Source organism: Lagopus muta, chromosome 4 (genome assembly GCF_023343835.1).
Source record: "Lagopus muta isolate bLagMut1 chromosome 4, bLagMut1 primary, whole genome shotgun sequence".
In the NCBI taxonomy this organism is placed as follows: Eukaryota; Metazoa; Chordata; class Aves; order Galliformes; family Phasianidae; genus Lagopus; species Lagopus muta.
This window is the reverse complement of record NC_064436.1, coordinates 48619065-48640601: the sequence shown is the minus strand read 5'-3', so window position 1 is coordinate 48640601 and position 21537 is coordinate 48619065. Positions and strand designations below refer to the sequence as shown.

At 44.4% G+C, this 21537-nt stretch overlaps 1 protein-coding gene across 1 annotated transcript in view; it reads right to left on the bottom strand.

The window, feature by feature from the left end:
- The window catches only part of BEND4 (BEN domain containing 4), a 28982-nt gene extending 9000 nt beyond the window's left edge, over positions 1-19982 (bottom strand). The window contains exons 1-3 of the mRNA XM_048941019.1: positions 19585-19982; positions 12289-12855; positions 483-574 (exon numbers count right to left, since the gene is read on the bottom strand). Of these exons, the coding sequence (XP_048796976.1) occupies positions 483-574; positions 12289-12855; positions 19585-19918 (993 nt within the window). The 5' untranslated portion in view covers positions 19919-19982. The remainder of the gene's footprint in view (positions 1-482; positions 575-12288; positions 12856-19584) is intronic.
- Positions 19983-21537: the final 1555 nt, after the last annotated feature.

Below are 21537 nucleotides of genomic sequence, written 5' to 3'. Positions count from 1 at the left end.
GACAACAGGAGGCTTTGTGGGAAGCTGGAGGCAGCCCCACTTTTTTTCCTTTACAAAGCATTTGTTGACCACAACACTCCCTCCATCTCTCTCTCTGGGCTGACAGTGCCTTAGCCCCCTGTGTTTGGCCAACCAGAAGCATCTGCTTGGCTGGGAGAAGGAGGTGTGGGCTTCACCAGGCTCCCTGCTTCCAGCTACAGCATTCACCAGACCAGCCCCAGCCTGAAGTCCGCCTGTGACTCATCAATCACATTCCCAAGGGAAGGGGAGAGAAAATTACCCAAGTGGGATGGATGCAGATGCACTAGTGATGACGCTCTTACGTTTTAGGGATTATTGTACCAAGAATGACAATTTAATAAAAGATTTTACATATTTTACTATTACATGTATTCTTCCAGTGACTTCTAATTTATTTTCCTACTTGTTTGCAATGAATTTTCAAACACAAAAATTAGTATCTTGTCTTCACTGTATACTACCTCAGTTGGATGGTCTGTTGGCTGTGGTACCATAAGTTGGTTGTGATGCTGAAGTACAGTCTTCAAGTAATCTAAAACAGTCTGGCAGGGCACTGCATGAAACAAATGGCAATTACTGTATATTAGCCAGCTAGCACAAAATAAGAAAACAACATTAAATCAAGCAGTGTTATTCAGGATCTGTATACCTCTGTGAGATTTATTTCAAATAGGAAATATTCCTCATTTTGATTTGTGCTGTCATTTCATTCAATAAATACACAGCTGACTCTGTATTATTATTTCCTATGTGGAGATCTCTGACATTCATTTTATTTTCTGCCTGCTAGTTTGTAAACTAGGCTTTCTCTAGTTTGAAATGACAATTATTACAAATGCAAATTAGGTCAGCAGTAATGATAGAAAAAAAAAATAAATGTGTAAATACGGTAAACAGCCCAAACTGTACAAATAAGAAAACATCCAGGGACTAAACCATGCAGTGATTAACACATAAACATGCTCTAATGTTTCTGAAACCACAGCATGATTAACTATACCACACAGATTTAATGATTCATATACTTTAATTTCTTTTCCCCTTTTTTCTTTTTTTTTAATAAAACTAGGTGATAGGCATATTGCTTTGTCTTTCCCTTATCCTTCCCCCTTTTCATCCCCATTGCTCTCATCCATTTCAGTAAGTTGTACCAACACCCTATTCCCTTCTGCTGAGGTGATAGGTTAATTAGGGATGATTCAATTACAGGTCTCTCTTAAGCAGATGCTGCCACATCCCTGATTAACTCCGGAGTATTTTTGAGATACAGTTCTTTTCTCCTGAGCCTGAAACACAGTAGCAGACTTCAACAGATATTAATCCAAGATTAAAACTGACTCCTCCAAGACTAAATAAGCATCATTTTAAAGGTACCAGTCTCACATTCTGTGTGGCTTGTTTCAGTAAAGTATTCAGAGATGTTCTTAGCTTCAGCTAAAAATTCAGAAAAAGAAATCTCAATGTTCCTCCTTATTTATTTTTTTAGTTTCCAGCCTTTACAGCTGGCATCTGGGGCTTTGTCTCAAGCTGGCAATCAGAAAGCAAGCACTCAAATCAGCAACATTCTATGAAGGCAGGATTTACAGTAGCCTTCCCCAATATTTTGCACTCTTTCCTGGGCACTCCCAGTGGGTAATAACAAGCCCCTGCCTAGGCAGTGCTCTCTGCTTAGCGCTGTGCAAAGCAGTGTCACATTCAGTGGTCTGCACACAAAGCCATGCAGAGTCCCTGGCATAGGTAATAAATTCCTACCAGATCGTTTCACCTCAGGCTGATGTATCTGTAAAGACTCCTATATAATTTGATATAACAGGTAAGTACTTTGCCATGGAGTTGTGAGCTTACATGTTGGACAAAAGTTAGCACTTCCAGTGACCTGGACTATAATATCTCTGGTGATCTCACTGCTTATTACTAGACCAGCAGCATAGGTGCTACACAGTGACACTGCTGAAGTGTATGAGGAAGAGAGCATGTGTGCTTTTTTGTACGAAAAAAAAAAAAAAGAGCCTTTTAAAGTAAGTCATCAGATGGCTTTGGAAAATGTTTCAATTTCGAAGAAGTCAGAATGGCAGTCAAGCTTAATAGTCTCACCAACCTGCTCGGTAACCTTTTAATGACAGCTGTGCTGCAGCCTATAGCAGCAATCAGAAATAAACAGTACAATAAGTTCTTAGGTGGAATAAAGGAGAAAAACATGCTAACTACAGGTGGCACATTGGATATTCTTCAGAGGGCATAGAAAAAAAGATTTGGCTTTTCTTCCCCATTTTTATATACAGGAAAGGTTATGGAGAAAGAATATATATAAATCTTTTAGTCCCTGTGGACAGGCTAAATGATACAGTATTTGAATATCATTTCCTTACATTTTGTTCAGCACAACCAAGTCCCTGTGGTCCTGTGCTAGGTGACTGCCGCTCGCCTGAAGAGCTCAACAAAACAGTGCTGCCCAAGTCCCTGCAGAAAATTAAATGCTGAGGACATCATAGCCTTGTGAAGAGGAGAAAGCTCCTTTTAACTATTTGACTGCTTCGTATGAGGTTGGAAGTGTTCTAGTAGAAAGACTGAAACCGTGCCCTACTCAAAACACATCGCTTTTGCCTGTGTTTGCTGTTTGATGTGTCCAAAATTAAGTCTGAGCTAGGGATGCCTATGCACAGGATACTCCATGTTTAAATACACGTCTAGGGAACACAAGGGTCACAAAGATTTGTTCCAGGAAACTTCAATAGGGTCACCAAAACCTCCTACTCAGACACCTGGGATCTTCTGGCAGGTTACAGGAAAAGCACAAAGGGATATAATGGGTGATTCCACCATTGCTGGAAAGAACTGATCCTCAGACCTGGAGGAGAGCTAAGGAGTAGCTGGGAAACGGGAAGAACGTGAGAAGAACCCTGCTCCTGTCATTGGAAGTCACTGCTCTGAATGTGCCCCTTTTTGCCTAGGGATTTCATTGAGTACATACAGCTGCCAAAGCATTGGTTCTTCCCTAGAGCTTCAGGGATCTCCAGGCCTTATGAAGCATTCTTCCACATTCTTCCAAATGAACGGGGCAAAAGTGAGAAGACAAGAGGAAAGTATTCAACCTGTTGTGTCCCTGGTACAAGTATAGCTCTAATCGTTCCCTGCTGACAAAATGCTTTCACACTGCTGGTAAAAAAATATAAAGGTGCTAAAAATTGGCTGAAGTATATAAACGTACAATCAATGAATATACAGATGTTATAGTATAGCAGAGAGCTTAGCTACATTGTTGTTACACCAAAGCAGAAAAGACAGGGACACTCACCCGTATCCTGGGCTCACTTAAGAAACTCCAGAGGAGGGATCTCCAGAAGAGATCCTTTCCCCCTGGCAGTCAGCTCTTAAATGGCTCTAGGAGAGGTGCAGCCAGGCTCTACCCTTCCGGCAGCACAGGAGAATTGCCTTCACCTGTGCTCCCAGGGCTGACTCATTGCTCACCTCAGGTGATCAATCAGAGGTTCAGGCTGTGATTCAGCAGCTCCCATACAATAAATAATTCTACCTTCACAAAAGCAATAAAGTTTCAAGCACAAAACTGTATGATTTTTGTATTGTTCTGGTAACTGACGGACTTTGAGCACTTCTGACCCATAAAATCCTCATGAATCACACAGCTTGCTGTTGGCACAAGTAACCCCTGCCTTTCAAACATCACATGCTGCTTGTGATCCAGGCTTCTTGGGCTGCCGTTTCACTAAGCCCAAAAATGAAGCCTCAAAGAGGGCAGTGCGAGGCCCCAGAGGCAAAGGTTCAGATTTGGTTCCATGCCCTTCACTGAGCTTTACAAATACGCCCTTTGCTGAGAGATAAGAGGAGGTGTTTCCTCTGAACTCTGTAGTAAATGTAACTTTAGAAGAGCATGTGGTTCCCAACAAGTATGAATAAAGATGTAAGCCTGGTCACTTATTCATTTTGTGTTTATTTTGCTTTGATTTGGTCTCTAGAGAGTTAACAGGATCATAACCTGGACAGCCAATTCTCTGGATGTTTCTGCATGTATCAGGTAATGTCAATGCCATTACTATCAGGGATCTGTGCTTACTGTAACCAAAGTGAAAGATGCTAATGTAGAAATAATGTTTGATCTGATTTAGTAGAAAGCCTGGGGGCAGGCAGTAATTTTCCTGCCCATTAGGAAGAAGTTCCCATGGCCCTTACCTTCTGTGTGACTCAGGAAAGACAGCAGCACAGCAACCTGGCCTGCAGGGAGGGACAAAGGAGTGAGATCTCTGAGCAAGCTCGACGGCGAGAAGGTGCTAGGAGAATTTAGTACGTTGGAAAGGCTGGCCGTGCTGAGATGCAGAGTAGAGACCAAGCAGAACACTCGCAGAGGTAGCAGAGCTTCATTGTTAATTGATCAAAGTTACAGACCTCATTGTTATTCCACACAGTAAACTTTGTTTCTGAATGCTGTAACAAGTGTTCCTTTGGCATCGCTTGTCACAGCTTTCTCTGTGGAATAGCCTATTTTCCAATAAACAGTTGGCTGTATCAGCCACCAACTATAGTGGCTACAAAGTTTCCCATGCCTCACCCATTCTGCAGATGGTGTGAGCTGGTAAAAAGCAGAAACACTAAAGGCATCCTAGCCATGCAGGGTCTACTCTTGGCTGGTTATTTTTTGGTACCTACTAATTCTCCATTAAAAATGCACACTTTATTTCAGGTCTGCAATTTTCTTTTTCTTCTGTTGTGCTTCCTCAGACTTCTGGAGGACAAGTGCTTGTTCCCTGTTATGCACTTACAGTCAGCAGCCAGATTGTTTCTCAATTTTGTCTTTGCTAAGCCAAACACTAACCTTCCTAATTTTGCAGGGAAGCAACTCCTTCACAGAAGGCTCCAGATGCTTCTTTTAATTATTCATTTTCTACTGTTTCTCATCCCTGGCTTTCATTCACTACTACCAACTTCTCCTTTACTCCATTTATTACGTTTCTAATTGTCCCTTTGCTGACCCACTAATGTTATCATTTCTGTAACCAGCAGGAATCTCCACCTCCTATATAGTCTTTGGGGACCTCCAATAAAATGCTTTTAATATTTCCCAATTATCACCCACCCTTTCTTTTTTACTCTCAGCTCCAACAACATTCTTTGGTTTTGTGAAGCCAAATTTTCGTAAAGTGCCAAGAATATTTGTAGCATTGGTTTGGTCTGCACTCATTCTTCTCATTATAAACATTGACTCATCATCACTTGTGCTCTGACCTGTCAAAACGTGGCCTCCATTGCAACACAATGCAGGTGGGGCTCTGACCTTCCAAGAAAGCAGGTGGCAAGAAATCTGGTTATTCTGTTCCTTAATGAGATGTGGTGGTCTGAAGCTGATACTAGCTAGCATCTCTCCCTGTGCCTCACAGAGCAGAGCATGGATTTCAGCACCACAAAATTGGGAAGTGTGCACACGCACATCCGTCCCATTCTGACTGACAGCTGTTCATTAAGACTTGCTTGTCACTGCAATGTGTCCTCCTTTGCTTGACCTTGAGCTATTCTTCACTTGAAGTTCATTTCAGGGCATTTCTAAAGTGATGTCTGACTGTCAAAAAGATGTGACATATGATATGGGACCTGCTGAAAAGGTGAATTTCTTATAACATTAATTGAGACCCTTCCCTGTCTGAGATTTGGACAAGTGTGCAGCATAACATAACTTGTCTCATTTCAGCCTATACACACATTTATTTCAATAGTGAGCTGAAAGCTGTGTAGATAACCTGTAAAGAGAAGTTGGGGTGTGTTGAATTTGAAAAAGATTGAAGGGCAATGAGAGATGGGAGTTAGTAATGAGTTCCAGATCTCAGTGCTCAAGTCCTGGCAAATTTGGATTCTTTTAATTGGGTAGCAAAATAAAAGCAGCTCTCTTTTTTAGTGAAAGCAGACAGCAGAAAGCTGAGAGCTGAAGAATCAACATTACATGCACAAGGGCATTAAAGATTGGCTGAAGTGGCCCATCACCACTGCCGAAAGCAGGGAAGGAAGCAAAAAAAAGACAGCAAATATCCTCTTACTTCTAAAATCTCTCTCACTTGTGCTTTCCGGGTGGAATGAAAAACCATGCTACTTCTGTAAATCTGAATCTGAAGAGGCATTTTATTTCTCTTAATTTTCTTTTGCGCAAACATTTCTTTCAGAAAGAAGAATGTGCTGCTTCCCAACCTCCCATGGCTTTTATTTCTGCCTCTGCTCCTTCCCTCTTCACTGACTTAATAGAAGTTGCCTATTCTCCTTCAAGTCTCAGCCACAGCTGCAAAGTCTGCAGGACAGGGACCTCTCCTATCCAACACCATATACATTTACACTGCTAACAAGTAACAGTGAAACCAAAAACTTCCAGGAAGCAGGAACCGCAGAGCGTGTGACACAAATACTAATGCCTGATCTTAATAAAAACACAAACCCAAGTCCAGCTGCAAAAGCCAGACAAGCTGGGGGATGAAAGGATCGAGCACAGCCCTGCTGTGAAGGACATGGGGGTACTGGTGAATGGCAAGCCAGTAGTGAGCCCTCACAGCCCAGAAAGCCAATCATATCCTGGGCTGCATCAAAAGAAGCACCACCAGCAGAGTGAGGGAGGTGATCCTGCCCCTTTACTCTGCCTCTACTGAGGCCTCACCTGCAATACTGCATCCACATGTGGAATCCTCAGTACAGGAGAGACATGGACTTGTTGGAGTACATCCAAAGGAGAGCCACAGAAATGATCCAAGGGATGGAACACATCCTCTCAGCGGACAGGCTGAGAGAGCAGGGGCTGTTCAGCTTGGAGAAGGCTGACTGTGGTGAAGCACCAGAACAGGTTGCCTAGAGAGGTGGTGAAAGCCCTGTCGCTGAAGACTTTCAAGGCCAGGCTGGATGGGGCTCTGAGCAAACTGACGGAACTGTGGATGTCCCTGCTCATTGCAGGGGAGCAGGACTACATGGCCAGTAAAGGTCCCTTCCAACTCTAAGGATTCTATCACAAATCAACCAAATCTCTCTGCAAATCTGCAAGAAAGCCTGCCTGCACAAATTCCCATGGGTTTTCACAAGGGCAAATCTAACAATGAATGGACCAAAAAGCCTTAATAACGCCTGGTGTGCCACACTTAGGTGTTATTAAGTTCAGGCTGGTTGGGTGAGTTAGCTGCACGTTGAAGTTGAAAGCAGAGCCATGCTACAGGCGGATTCAAGCAGGCCCTCCTGCAGAAGAGTCCCGCTAAAGCTGGCAGCAGCTGCAGTTGAAGCTTGTAGGGTAAGGGAACCTCACACTTTGAAGCTGAACAGGCCAGAGATCAGACCAAAACATCCCAAGCTTCAAGGGAAACCATGGAACTGGTTAAGCACGAACATCAAGAAAAAAGAACAACAAAAAGAAACATGAAAAACTGTTCATCATAACCCTTGATGGCTGCTTTATCTCTGCTGTTGCTGTAGTAGGCTCTTTGGAAATGTGATGCTCTGAAAGTACAAAAGAGACAGGATTTCTAGAGGAACGTAGTGTGTCTTTTATTAGATCATTCAACTTAGGGAAAAGTGTCAAGCCCTGGGCACACAAAATGTTCAGGAACACTTGTCTGACTTTTTCATTACCCTGATATTAACTTTATCTGCAAACCCTGCTTTGCTTTGGCTACTTTCAGCTAGCACCAGCATCTTATATTATCACCTCTACATTTGAGGGCTTTGTTCACCCCTGTTCTTCCTCCTTCTGCTACTGGGCCAAGGTAAGAGGTAAGAGTAATTACTGCAGTCATCACAGATCACTTTGTCTTACTTCCTTGTGCTTTTCTGCTACTTTCCGGCTGGTTTGCCTGAAATCATACAGCAAAGCAAGAGCACCAGGAAGCAAACACTCACACATGACCCCACACCTTTGCTTTTAACATGCAGAAGTATCTGTCTTCTCCCTTCTAGGCAGAAAGCCATGAGAAAACCCTGCTGACAACAGTGAAAGAGAACTGCATAATAATCTTACCTATTACATGAGCTAGATCCAGGCCTTACCTGCAGTTTCACACATAAATCTTTAATTTTAGTTTTGGGAATGGATCGCAGCCCTGGTAATTTTAATACTGAAGACGGAGATTAGGCCACATTTTCTCCCTCATACAGATGGATTTACTCTGCTTTTTACGGTCTAAGAACCTTAAAGAGCTAATGGCAAGTTGGCCAAACTTCCTCCAGGAATTACCTAATCCTTCTAAAATTGTTCTCCAAAATGAGAAAACACACTGAACAAAAATGCTTTCCCGAACTGAACACTTACAACACTCAGAGCTTCTGTCTTAGAAGACAAACAAAACAACCCAGAGAAAACTGCACAAACTGTAAAACATCGCATTGCTCCTCAACAAAAGCACTGAAGTACAAGTTTTTCTTCTTACATTCACATAGCTGAAAAAATTACGATTTCATACAAATTTAGATATTGTTTCAGTGAAATGGGTATTTTTTGAGAAAAACAAGCACAAATAAAATGTAAGCAATATTTCATCCATGTAATCATTTTTCTCCAGTGGTGATCATCCAAATGGATGATGTTAGGCTATGGGAAATAGAGTACCGGAGGGCACCTATAGCAAGAGGGCTACAGGGAAGAGTGCTGAAAAGAGACAAATCTTTTTGCGTGTCCGTCCAAGATTCTGTTTTTATAATATCTGTTAAAAAACAGAAGTGGTTGCCTTCACATTTCCTGAAGAGACACTCTTCCTGGCTGTCTTTCTGCACGCAATGCAAACAGCGTTCTGCAGATCTCCAGTCAGACATGCAGGGCAGGCATTATTAGCACACAAACTCTCAGGAATTTTGAAAGGCCTTTTGCATACGGAATGCAAAAAAAGAAAAGCTAAGTATTTCAGGAAAGGGATGAAGTGATTCATTCACAGTTATAGAACAGAAGGGTCGGGCTGATGCTTTCATCTTGCTTATACTGCTGCTAGCATGAGCCTCAGCTTCCATGCTGCAGGCACTGGGCAGCCCTCATTGCCCTCCAGGCACAGCAGTAGCTCCTGATAGGGCCAACACGAAGCCAGCACAGCACTCCTTCAACAGCTGGGTGGCATGGTATTGTTGCATCCATACTAACTCAGCTGCCTCAATGCTACATCAGTTGCTTTTATGGAGAAATCTCTCTGCACTCACGGCCGTGCTCGGCCTGCTGGACACAAGTGTGAGATGCACAAAGGAGCAGAGAAGGAGGCTTGTGCTCCAAGATGGCTCTGAAGTGGCAGGTGGGACCAACACCATCGAGACATTTCGCTTTCAGGAAAGCCTGTGTGCCTTAGAAAAGAGCCAGAAATGCCTTGATCAGCTCTGGGCACTGTCCCTGCTTACATACGGAGCATTTCAAGTTACGGAGCAATTTCTGTCAGCAGCTCTGGTAGCAGAATGTGGCTAGAGCAGAACCAGGATGTGAGGCAGAAATACTCAGACACAATCTTGATTTGCTTAAAGTCACCCACTAGCAGCTGTGGGACTGCAAGAGAGCCCAGATCATGGCCTAGCATGCAGCAAAGTCATATGGGACTTCGTGTGGCTCTTGATGTTCACTCCAACACTTCAAGCCTATACTCATATGTCACCCAGACAGTATCAGGTGACTTGTGATTGTATTATGTTGGCTGGTGAAGTCATTCATCCTTGCACATTTATTTTAGTTTTTTCTGCTTTCTCTGACACACCACTAACAAGGCTTTTCAGTATTGCTGGGGGGTGACAAAGACCATGTCTACATAACTTTACTCACTTTTAAAGTGAGATGAAGGGTAACCATGATGACCCACGTGAGCACTGTTTGCTTGGGCTGGCATTAACCCTGTAACAGGTAAACGCAATGGGATTTGATTGACAAAGAGCCAAAGAGTATGAATAAAATGAATGCCAATCAAAATGTGGAATGCGGATCCCATCAGGCTAACCTGACTGCTGCTCTTTACTGAGGTTTGATTGAAAAAGTTTGGTTGAACAGATATAATATACACAGGCTCCTGAAGGGCTTTTAACTACCATGTGTTACCTGCAAAAACAGCAACATACAACATCAGTAGACTACAGCACACATTCATTAAGAAACTGCTGCTGACATCTCTTGTGTTTGTCACTGGGGGAATTATCCTGAATAAATGTGTTTCTAGCAAGGTTCTACAGGGACTGACAGCAGTCTCAGTAACATTCATCAGTTCTAACCAGGATCAGGAAGTTAATTTAAAAACAATCAAAAATACTATGGATAATTCAAAAAACTGTGAACCAGCAAACAGTGGGAAAAGTAGTGTATCCAAAGCAACATGGATTATGTAGTAAATTAATACAGCCAAAGACAAAGTGGGTATGTGTAGGAAGAAATGCAGACAGAAGGAGAAGCTGCCTTCTGGGAAATGAAGAGACTATTTCTCCTTCAGCCAGGCAGATATGAGCATATTGTACATATTTCCAGTGCCCAAACTTCAAAGAAATGAGCAGAGGGGAGAAAAGAACTATAAAGAAGGTTCCAATACATACTGGTAGCTTTAAATAGCTCTGTCTGCTTAGTTTATCCAAAGATGAAAATTAAGCCAACTTTCAATTTCTAAGCACCTTCGTCTGGAAGAAGTGCTTGGTGGTACACAGCACTTGATTTAGCAGAACAAAGCATACAAGCCTGGAAGGAAGCTGATTTCAGATAGCCAGGTAGGGAATGAGGCACACATTTTCACCCATATGAGTAACTGCTGGAGTCAGTCACCGAGGAAAGAAGCAGAGCCACCTGTACAGTCTACAGGTCAGCATGGGTGGCTTTCTGGGATGTTACTTCCATAAAATGTTATACTTTAATCAAAGTAAAAAAGAAATTGGGTTCAATACAAGTCACTGACTGAAAGTCGCAGGTCAAATTATAGATTCTAGAAGAAATCCAACTGATTTCTGACCTCACGTTTCTAAAACTGGAATTCAGCAGGAGCTGAAGTTCACACAACTCCATCACGCAGTGTTTCCACGTGATCACTACTAATCACTACTAAATCCAGCAAGAACATATGAGTGACTCCAGATTTTGGGAGCACTACAGGGAAATATTCTAAATGTTGAATCTCCTCTGCTCTGAACAATGTTGGTTACGTGATTTGCTGGTACCACGAAGGGTCCAATACATAAAGGAAAACACAATGCAAATAATTAATGGTAACTGGGGAGAATGATGAAAATGAAAGCTTCTTTCCTGATTGCTTTTTGCTCAGATTTTGAGACTAAGTATTCAGGATGCTGCCTTCTTTCTTTCTGCACAGTTAGCAGCTTTGGAGTATTTTCTCTCTTGCAGTCCATACTGAGTTATCTGTACCTTCCTGCCAGTTAGAGATTTGTTTAATGAACTTTGCATGCATCTACTCCTAGCACTGCAAAGTTTAGTAAGCAAAGCTGTACCTCCCTAGCATTCAGAGATGTGCTGGAAAAGAAGTGTGGTGTACATATATTTTCTTTGATAACTTCTAATTTGCTTGAAGTATTACTCGAGGTGCATTTTCGCTCGTCCTTCAAGTTTAGAGGATGTGGGCAGAAGATACCTTGTTCTCTTCTGATCCCACTCTTCAAGTATCTCAATGCATCTTAATAGTGAGCAGTCTAAAGAGTCTAAAGATTAAAGAGATATGAAAAGGTTTTCACAGAGAAGCCTTCTATTGGATAAGGTTATTCTGTCTGCTTTCTTTCCTCCAGTGTTGCAACGGAGAAGTTGCTAAGTCTTTTGTTCTCTGGGTTTTATTGGAAAGTGAATGGGGGGAGATATATCTATACCTCTCACAGAACTAAGAGCAGCTTAAGAGATACTATTCAATACAAAAGCTGAACTAATTTTGTTAAAGGTAAGGATAAAACTTTGAATAGCTTCATTAAGTAACCAAATCAGGAGCCCGCAAGGGGAATTAGATTCATAAGCTGCAACATTACTTAGAGAACAACACAGGCAATTAGGTATGAAAGCATATATTTGAAATTACCATGATAAACCACATGATGCTTGGAATTTGGAATTACAAGTATATCCCATCCTGAACACTGCTCATCAGTCTAGAATTCACAGTTCACATGGATCAGTAACAGCAGATAATTTTTCAGTGGGCACAGCTATAGGAATTTAGGATAGAGACAAATGCCAATGTTTTATAACTATGACTGCAAACTTAAAAAAAAAAAAAAAAAGCAATTACAATGTAAAACAGTTTATCACCTCAACTACTTCTATCACTGACTGGAAATATTACATAGCAGGGGGTTGTTTACCTGGAATGCTCTCCAGTTTTCTACGAAGCTCCTCATTTTCTTGTTGCAATGAAATTACCTCCTGTTCAAGCTCTTGACAGCGAGGGCAGTAACCTTCCTCTTCTTCTTCCTCTTCCTCCTCTGGAAGCGTAGAAGATGATGGGTGACCATGAGATTCAGAAGTTGCTGGAGATGTCCATCCACCTAAAGTGTGTACTGGAGAGGTTGAAAGTGGATCCACATCTGCCAAATGGCTAAAATCATTTACTGACGAGGTGTTCTGAGAAGGGAAGCTCCCAGAAAGCAAATAGTTCTGAAGCGAATCAGTAAAAACTCTCAGAAAGGCTGAGGTTTGTTGTTTCTTTTGCATATACTGCATCTCTATGTCTAAAATGTCTGACGTCTGACTATGGACCATTTTTCCAAGCTGACATTGCTCTTGTCTTTCACTATAATTTGGGTTTTCCTGCTTTATACAAGAAATCATTGACTGAGAGTGATTGTTGTCCAGTAGTTTTCCACCACAATTTAAAAGACTTAGAACCCGGCTGCACTGTTGGGCAAAGGCATCCAGAATCATTCGACTCTCTGAAACAAAAAAAAAGATGAATCACAGCAACCTAACACAAACAGTTACGCCAGGCAGCAGCAGCTAGATGAATGTATGCAACCATTTACAGTAGCAGGCATTTTATTTCTGAACATATTAAAATTATGGCTTCTGCTTTAATACTTCTGCAACACTGCGATTTAAAACAATCCTGACTTTGCTTCTATTTTGAGAGTGCCCTTGTGCCCTTGCTGTTAACCAGAAATGCACTGTGATGATAGTCAGTGCTTAGTGCCATGTTCTTTCAGAGGGATTAAGACAGAGAAATGGGGGAAAAATATAAATTCCATCCAATATGCCACAATAAAAGTTCACGGGAGCATTTCTTTCGAAGCAGATTTCAAGCCATGGTGAGCAATGCCTGTACCTATCTGCAGGACTTTGTGCTACACCTTCCTCCTATGCCGTGCTCCTCTCCAACAAGGCTTCCAAGCTTCAGTTTTTTTCCCTTTCACTTTTGCCGCACTTACCTGGCATTGGGCATAGGCCACTTCATAAGACCCACTCCATTTACATGGATTTTAAAGGCTCCTTTCGTTTTCGCTTCCAAAGAGGTCCAGAAAAGATTTGGGAGCAATGCTTTCTGTTGTGACTGCCCACAGAGTTGTGGCCATGCTGCTATCTCACAGCAGATAAAAGGGGCTGAGCAGTTTCTGGAAGCAAGGAAGCATGCCACGCCACAAATGCCTGGTCCTGCCTCTAGTGATAGGAGGAGCAAAATGCACCACCACTGCAGGATGGCTTACTTCTGTAGGATCTGTGTGTGTAGAGTTGAGCTGCTATAACAGTGCCCGCACTAAATGCAAACGGCCAGTGTGTCCAGCTCTGATTTATGGTATGACCTGCTACTTTCCCTGATATCAATGTCTTTAAAAAAATTATTTATAGCTTATAGCCGAGTTCCTCTAGGCATCTGAAAGATGTAACTAACATTTTGCAGGAAATAAAAAAAAGTGGTAGATTTAAGCGCTGCCAAATCTGGAGAGCTCTTCTAAGACAGGCTTGACTTTTAGTAAGTGACAAATGCATTCGCTTTTGAAAAGGCAACCTGCTACAGATGTATGGAACTAAGCACCCCAAACCTTCACTTAACTTAAACTTGTCACTAGAGATGAAAAACACAGCCTCGTCACACTGATAACACGTAAAGACCAGAAACTTTGGGAATTCAGATCTTTAAGAGATGGTGCTTTTCCCAGCACTTCTCCATCACCCTGCAGTTTTGTTTGCTGGTGGAAAATTACATCATCCTGAGGTTAGAACAGCATCCTGCAGAATATCTGAAAGGACACTAATTTGGATTTTTACCATCCTCCAGCTGTCAATAAGGAAGAACTAAGGCAGCATACACATGCTGTGAGTCTTAAGTACAGACGGAGAAGGCCTTGCTGACACACAACCCAAGGGTGTCATCTCCTGAGGACTCACACAGGTAAGAAGAGAGGCATGAGGAAGACAGAAGGGAATGTGCAGTGCAGTGTTCTGAGATGGCTGGGAACAAGATGAGAGCACATCAGCACGTGAAGTACAGGGGGCTCTGAGACATCTCTGAGCAGCCCCACAATCTGTGCCAGCAACTCACATCACACCCTCACTTTGAGTTCTGACCAAGCAGGACAGATTCCTCCATCTTTCTGTCATCAAAAATGCTTGGGTGCTTGGTAGCTTCTATACACACTGTCACTTCCAAAAGCAAGGAGTCCTGGTGACATTGCAGCTTTCTAACTGGTACCTATGGACAAGAAAGGAAATCATGAAACTAAAATACCACTAACACTCTCAACTTGTGCTTTCTTTCCCTTATGTCTTTACTTCACATATTTTCCCTTTAAAAATATGAAAGGATATTGATTGGAACTTTGCAATCCTTCTACAGAGCAGTTTTTCATTCATTTTAATCCTATAATCCGATTCCAGACCTGAAGTCATATTTACTGTTTGTATTTTAATCATTATGGTCCCTGTTGACAAAACAGTTACTCAGTTTTTCTGCATATCTCTCTTGCAAGGGGACGAAAAATGAATGAAACAACTGAAAAGGGATTAGATTAGCATAGGAGACGCTATTCTAGTATTACAGCTCCTGCTAAAACACGGCCAGGAATAACCTGCCATTTCAAATACCAGTTCTGAAGAACACTTTAATAAATACTGCCATCAGTAAAGATAAAATTAGTGATTAGTTTTGTTGTAAAAATGAATGCCTTAACGCATTCACTGTGATAACGGCTTAAAACGTAGCTGAAATTTTATACAGAAATGACAGCATTGATTTAATCTTCAGTTCAGTATCAGATCTACTACAAAGACACAATAACAGCAATTACTGTCTTTTTTCTTAGCTTTAGCCCATACCCAAGGATGTAAAAATGAAAGCTGTGACACGGTGAGGCTATTACAAAACGTGAGCACAAGGATTTGCAAATGCTTTCTGCCAGTGCCACTGGGCAGTGACAGTGAGAGATGCCCTCAGCACACAACCCTGGCTCCATGTTGAACCATGTGCCACTGCAAAGTACACCTCTAATACTACACGTACCCACAGTCTGAACAACCCTGAGTGAGAATGGCAATAACAGTTATTCCTTGTGATGGAAAGAAAAATAAAAACAAATGCTGCCTATTTAGCATTTATTATAGAGCTTGGTATTCCAGCTTTTGCAGGGTGACTGTAATTAGAAACGCAAGCAGCATGCAATGTCTAATCAGTAATAAATGACAAAAAAATTGTTTTAATGTGAATACTACCGAATAATCACAGATCTATGATTCCTAATTGATTTAATGTAATGTATGTATTTTCCAGGAAAGAAGGATTCTGCTGAAATGACTGCGCCAGACTGAAATAAACTACTTACTGAAACTGTATTGTGACACTCCTCTTCCTTATTACAATGCTCACCAACCATGTAATTCTAATGTGTCAAACCCTGCAGTCTTCAGTCTTACAGAACTTCTATTGACTTCAGCTCCACTTTTGCCTGGAGGTGGGCTTGCCACATTAGGCCCATAAAGTGCTAACAAGAGATGATTAACTCACCAGAAGTGTAAGCAGTTCTAAACGGACTATTTCTCTGAGAATGCAAGCAACCAGCTGACAACAGTACCACGTGGCAAATGAGGGACCAACTCCCAGATACAGTTCTTCATTTTCACTTCTTTTTCTCATTGATACCAGTATGTTTTTTTGTTTGTGTGTTTGTATGTCTCTGAAGCTGCCAGACTGAAGACAAGGGTTTAGTAAGAGCAATCGCATGAAGCTCAACCAGATGACCTATGGCAATGCATTAGAAAAGCTGTCTGGAAAGGCTTGTGAGTGCTACATCAGATTTTTCTACACCTAAGGATCTTTTCAATTCTTAGACCAGACAGCTTTATTAATAGACACTTTGCTGGATCTCAATAGATCCGCATTCAAGTGTTGGCTTTTCCATGGTTTCCTCTGCGACCTCGGGTGGATGGTATGAAAAGATGTCTTTACTGAGCTACTGAGGGGGTCCAAATGACAAACATTCTCTCCCGTGGGGAATGTACCCATTCATATTTGATCTTCAGTAAGATTTGAAGTTTCGATTTCAATAATCTCACTCTTCACTTTGCAGCGTTTCAGATTTTTATCTCTAGATTTGTTGAATAACTGTATTCTATTACTTAAGGTCCTGGGGTAACAGCTCTGTATCCCCAAATGGCTTTGTCCTTGTATACAAATCTTCTCATCACATGGTTAGGTAAGAACATTGCTGCCTGAGTCAAAACTGGGAGCATGTGACACCCTGACTAAGGGATGCTTTTGTGGGCATTTTACATGAAGATCACTGAGACACTCCAGCACAATTGATCTATCCACTCCACATAAGTATTTCCAACTTCTTGCTTAAGGCCAAATTGATGCCCTCTTCACCTTCTCTATTCAAATATAGACGTATATAAATGCATACATAGCCTGGACACAATAGAAATTGCTTAATTAGTCTCGCTAAGTATGCCAGGTCTTTAGCACTACTGCCTCTATGACAGCTCTGCTTGTCTTGCTTTCCACTTACTCCCTTCTTAAATTTCAAGGCACACTGTAAGGTCTACATCATGCTTTCCTATGGAAGTTTCTTTTGGAGCCCATCACGCTGCTTAATGCAAACAATAATAAAAATAAAAAATACACATTATTTCCATACCAGGAAAATATTTCAAACACTAAACTAATAAAGAACTGATGCTCCAAAGGTGTCTGCCCATATTTGTCTGCCCATATGTACTTGTGCGGCTTATAATGCAGCAGTCATAGCAAGCACTGCTCACCCGAGAAAAGGGGAGGCTTGTATTTTCAGCACAGCTTCCCATTTCTCAAAGTAAGATGACATTTCTCAAGCTGAAGCCTCCCCTGAAAGGTGAGGTCCCAAGCTGGACCTTCCCTCGCAATGAGGCAGGGTGGAGAACCACTCCTCTGCTCTTCATCCTTCCCACAGCGCTCTCCCTGCTGTTGTTTTGGAGCCCCAGCTAGGGCAGTCTCTTAGTTCAAAGACGACACTGCTTATTTCTGGCAGGAGCTCTGAACACTTGCATATGCTTGAAAACATGGAAGCATCCTTACTCATCCCCTTTGGCTGTGTTATAGATGCCCACTTTCAAAATGAGACTCGGTGCTCTGAATCTACAAGCCTCAGAAACATCGTGCCTAAAGATTAAAAACCAGCTGTATCAAGTGTTTAAGCTGCCAGACCAGAGTAAGACGTACCAGGGATGGCACTTTACCAGTCAGTTTATATTCTGTTACCTACACATGTGAAATGCCAACAGAAAGCGGGAAACCCCTGAAACAGGTGTTGCTGTAGAACTGCAGCTCTCTCCCACTGCACTGCAGATAAGCTAAGGGGGAAAACCCTGGAAGCCAGGGTAAGGCCTGCCTGCCCTCTGCAGAACAACAGCACACAGCTCAGACTGTGGTGACAACACACACGGAACTCCCCTCCTGCACACTGTGGCAAGTCGGGGGTTTGCTTTCTTCTATTTTGTCTGTTCTACTTGGTAGCTCAGCCTCAGCCTGTGAGAAAGGTATGCTGGGATCAGATTGGGAACCCAAAGTGAGCCTGACGTGCAGGTGATGAGGTCTGCAAAGACCTTCAGAGCACAAACAGCCACTCCTCAGTCATCCTCTTTTGCACAGACCCAGCTCAGTGACAAACTCTGGAGCTCGCTCGTGCTCCTGGTTCATACAGCCATAGAGGCAGGAGGAAGTCCAAACTTCTGCTCACCAAAGCCCAGAGTGCTCTGCTGCAAATATGGCCTCATCTGTCACCTACCAGGCAGCCGAATGTCTTCGTGGCGTGATCTGCTTCTGTGAAGAAATGCAGGTGTCACATTTATCAGCAGTGTTTTGATTGAGGGCCACAAATACGCTGAAATAACAGCATTTGGGCATCTAAATAACAGGAAGTTTCAAGAAAAAAATCCAGCGTGACCTTCTGCCACAGATTACAGGACCATGCGTCAAAGCAGAGAATTTTCACACTCATCTATTAAACTTTTTTTGGTAAAGTACGTGAATTATTTGTTACAAGAGGTGATAAATCCATCCCACGTGTGGCAGCTTTGGAGTGAACACAGGCCTTAACACACAGCCATATATTCTATTAATCAGCACATCTCCCTGTTCGGTAAAGAAATGTCATCGCATTTGTTACAAAGGCAAACAGCAACATAGCAAAACAGGATCCAATTTTTCTAAATAAATAAATCAATGATGTGTCAAAAATTAACAGATGAGTTAATATACCCGATGTTATCAAAACCAGATGGTGCTTCATAATATTCATCCTGTTCAGTCAAACCCTGAATGTATTCTGGACCATCAGTATATAAAATAGGATGCTGCTATTTGTGATGGCAAACAAAAGCAATCATGCCTGCCAAGCACATACTATAACAGGCAGCATTTCAGCTCTGCTAGACAGAAAGTAATTAGAATGCTTTTAATGTCCAAAAGAATGATGCTGATAGGCTGCCACAGATGTGTAGATTTATGAATATTTATATGGTGGTTTATAGCTGACACTTTTATCAGTTGAAGAAGATAAAATATCTGCCTGACTCAAAAGCTTGACAGTCAGGTTAATAAAATCTCATTAAAGAGAATGACCTATGCAATTATATAGGATTTATTGTAATTCATTTTTGATTGTACTCTGCTTAAAGATGCAATTTCCCATTTCCTGATGCCAAATTTAGGTTGCATATCAAGATCTACGTGGTTTTTAACTCCGAGCCATCGCCAGAAGAAAGATACGCGTTCAGCATCTCACTATCTTACACCTCGCAGGAAAAAATATTAGATATTTTCACCTCCGTTCCAAACGGCGCTCCGCGGAAGCGGCGCGGGGAAGCGGCCCATCTATTGCCCCCGTTACGCCCCCACCCCGTTCCCAGCCGGCAGCCCGAAGCGGCGGACGGCAGCGGGCTCCTGTAGGGCGCCGGCCCCGCCGAGCCGGAGCGGCTCCGGGAGAGCCCCGACGGGAAGCGCCGAGCCGCGCCGCCCCACTCCGCAGCCCTCGCCGCGCGGCCGCCCCCACCCCCGGCGACGCCGACCCGCTCCGCCCGCAACTTTCCCGGGAGCGCCGGGACGCGAAGGGCGGCCCACCCCGCGGGGCCCCGCGCCTCCGCCCCGCCGCGAAGTGCCCCGCGAAGTTGCGCGGGGAGGCGCGGAGTTGCGGTACCTGCGCTCAGCTCCGCGCCGCCGCCCGCGGGGCAGGGGCCGTAGCGGCCCGAGGAGCTGGGGGCCGGCGGCGGCGGCGGGCGGGGGTGGCCCTGGGCGGCGGCGGGGCGGGCGGGGAAGGGGCCGTGCGCGTAGGGCAGCGGCTCGGCGGCGGGCGGGAAGGGCTGCCCCGCCGCGCGCCCGCGGGGCACCTCCACCATGCCGGCTCTCTCGTAGCGCTTGGCCAGCGCCGCCCGCTTGCCGGGGAAGGTCTTGAGGACGCTGTAGGGACCCCGCTGCTTGTAGATTTTGGGGGTGCTGGGCCCCTCCTCCGCCGGCTGCATCTCCTCCTCCATCCTCCGCTTCCTCCTCCCCCGGCCCGGCGCGGCCCCGCTCCGGGGCTGTGGCCGCCGCCGCCGCGGCTCGTCTCTGTGGCACGGCGGAGCCCCGGCGCGGCGGGGCGCCGGCCTGATTGACAGGCGGCCGCGCCAATGCCTGGAGGGAGACGGGCGGCGACCGCCGAGTGTTTGGGGTAATCTCTGCTAATGGCAACGGGGCGGGGAGGCGGGCCCTGGCGGGGCCGCCGCCGCCCCGTTCGCCGCCGGCGGGGGCAGGTGAGCCGCGGGAGCCGAGCGGCGGCGCGGAGCGCCCTTCCATCACGGCGTGGCCCCGCGGAGCCGCCGCCAAACTTTGGCGCCCTCGGGCTGGGCGCCCGCCTGCCCGCTGCGGGGCGGCGCGGGGATAAAAGTGTTGGGAGTGCGGGACCCGTCAGAGTTGATTAGGGAGCAGAGGACATTTTCTTTCTCGTTATGCAAAAAGCGCTTCGTGGCGAAATAAAAAGCGGGTCCGCCGTAATTCATGCATGTCAGATTTCCATGAATCTGGGAGATTAATCGCGTTTAGCGTGATTTGCAGCGTGCCCTCCCCGCCCCCCGAACCCGTCCGCTCGGTGCAAAGTGCTGCACCGAGCTGCGCCCGTCCCTCTGCCCGCCCGGAGCCTTCCAGGGCAGTTCGGAAATAATGAAATGCCGCTGAGAGACAGCTTGAGAATGAGATGCCATCGAGAGACGTCTCTGAGAAATGGAGGAGATCTGGGGAGATGGAGACAGCTGAAGCTGAGTGATACGTTGGAGAAAAATAAACGATAACAAACCGCTCGCTCTCCCCATTCTTTTCAGCGAGGCAATTTGATATTTTGCATTAACATTTCCCTTCTCCTGTCCCACTTCTCCCCTGCTTTTGCTGCTGTAATTTATCAGGATTACAATAAGCCCTCTGGCTTCGGGAAGCAAAATTACAGAACACCTTAGTTCTATTTAAGTCGTGGCGGTGGGAAATCATCCTTCTGCCATCGCGGGGCTCGGCTGCGTGCTGCGGTCATCGCTCTCTGCTCCTATGGTGTTTGTTCGGCGGAGCCGCGCTCGCTGGGAAGGGCAGCAGCCCCTCTCTGTGTGACCGACCCCGGGCTCACGGCCCCCTCCTGCGGCTCTCTGTGGGCCGGGTCCCGTTCCATGCGGGGCACATGGGAGCAGGGCGGCTGCGGGTTCTGATTTTTTGACAAGTAGAGTAAATCGATTTCTTGTAGCAGCCAAAAGCCTCTAAATAAAGGCTAGTGTAATAGAAATCGCTGTTTTACTTAAGAAAATCAATTGTAAGTCTTTGTTTTCCAGCCGACTCCTTGATCGCCTGCGCTTTAAAGAAAATATTGTACTGTAATGCAAAAGACAGAATGGAAATAAGCAGGAGAGGAATTTGTGCTTCCACTTGGAAATGAGACATGGAGGGGATGAGGTCAACACCTGGCATTGGCCACTGCTGTAGGAGACCCCACTACATTCAAATAAACAGCCCCAAGTTAACTGTTCAGGTATAAGCTGCAATTCTGGGGGCTCACTGTTGCTTGGCGTTGCCCCTGCTCCTAGTGAAGGAAACAACCCTGTCTTCCATGCATACCCTATCTCCTCCTGCAAGCAGG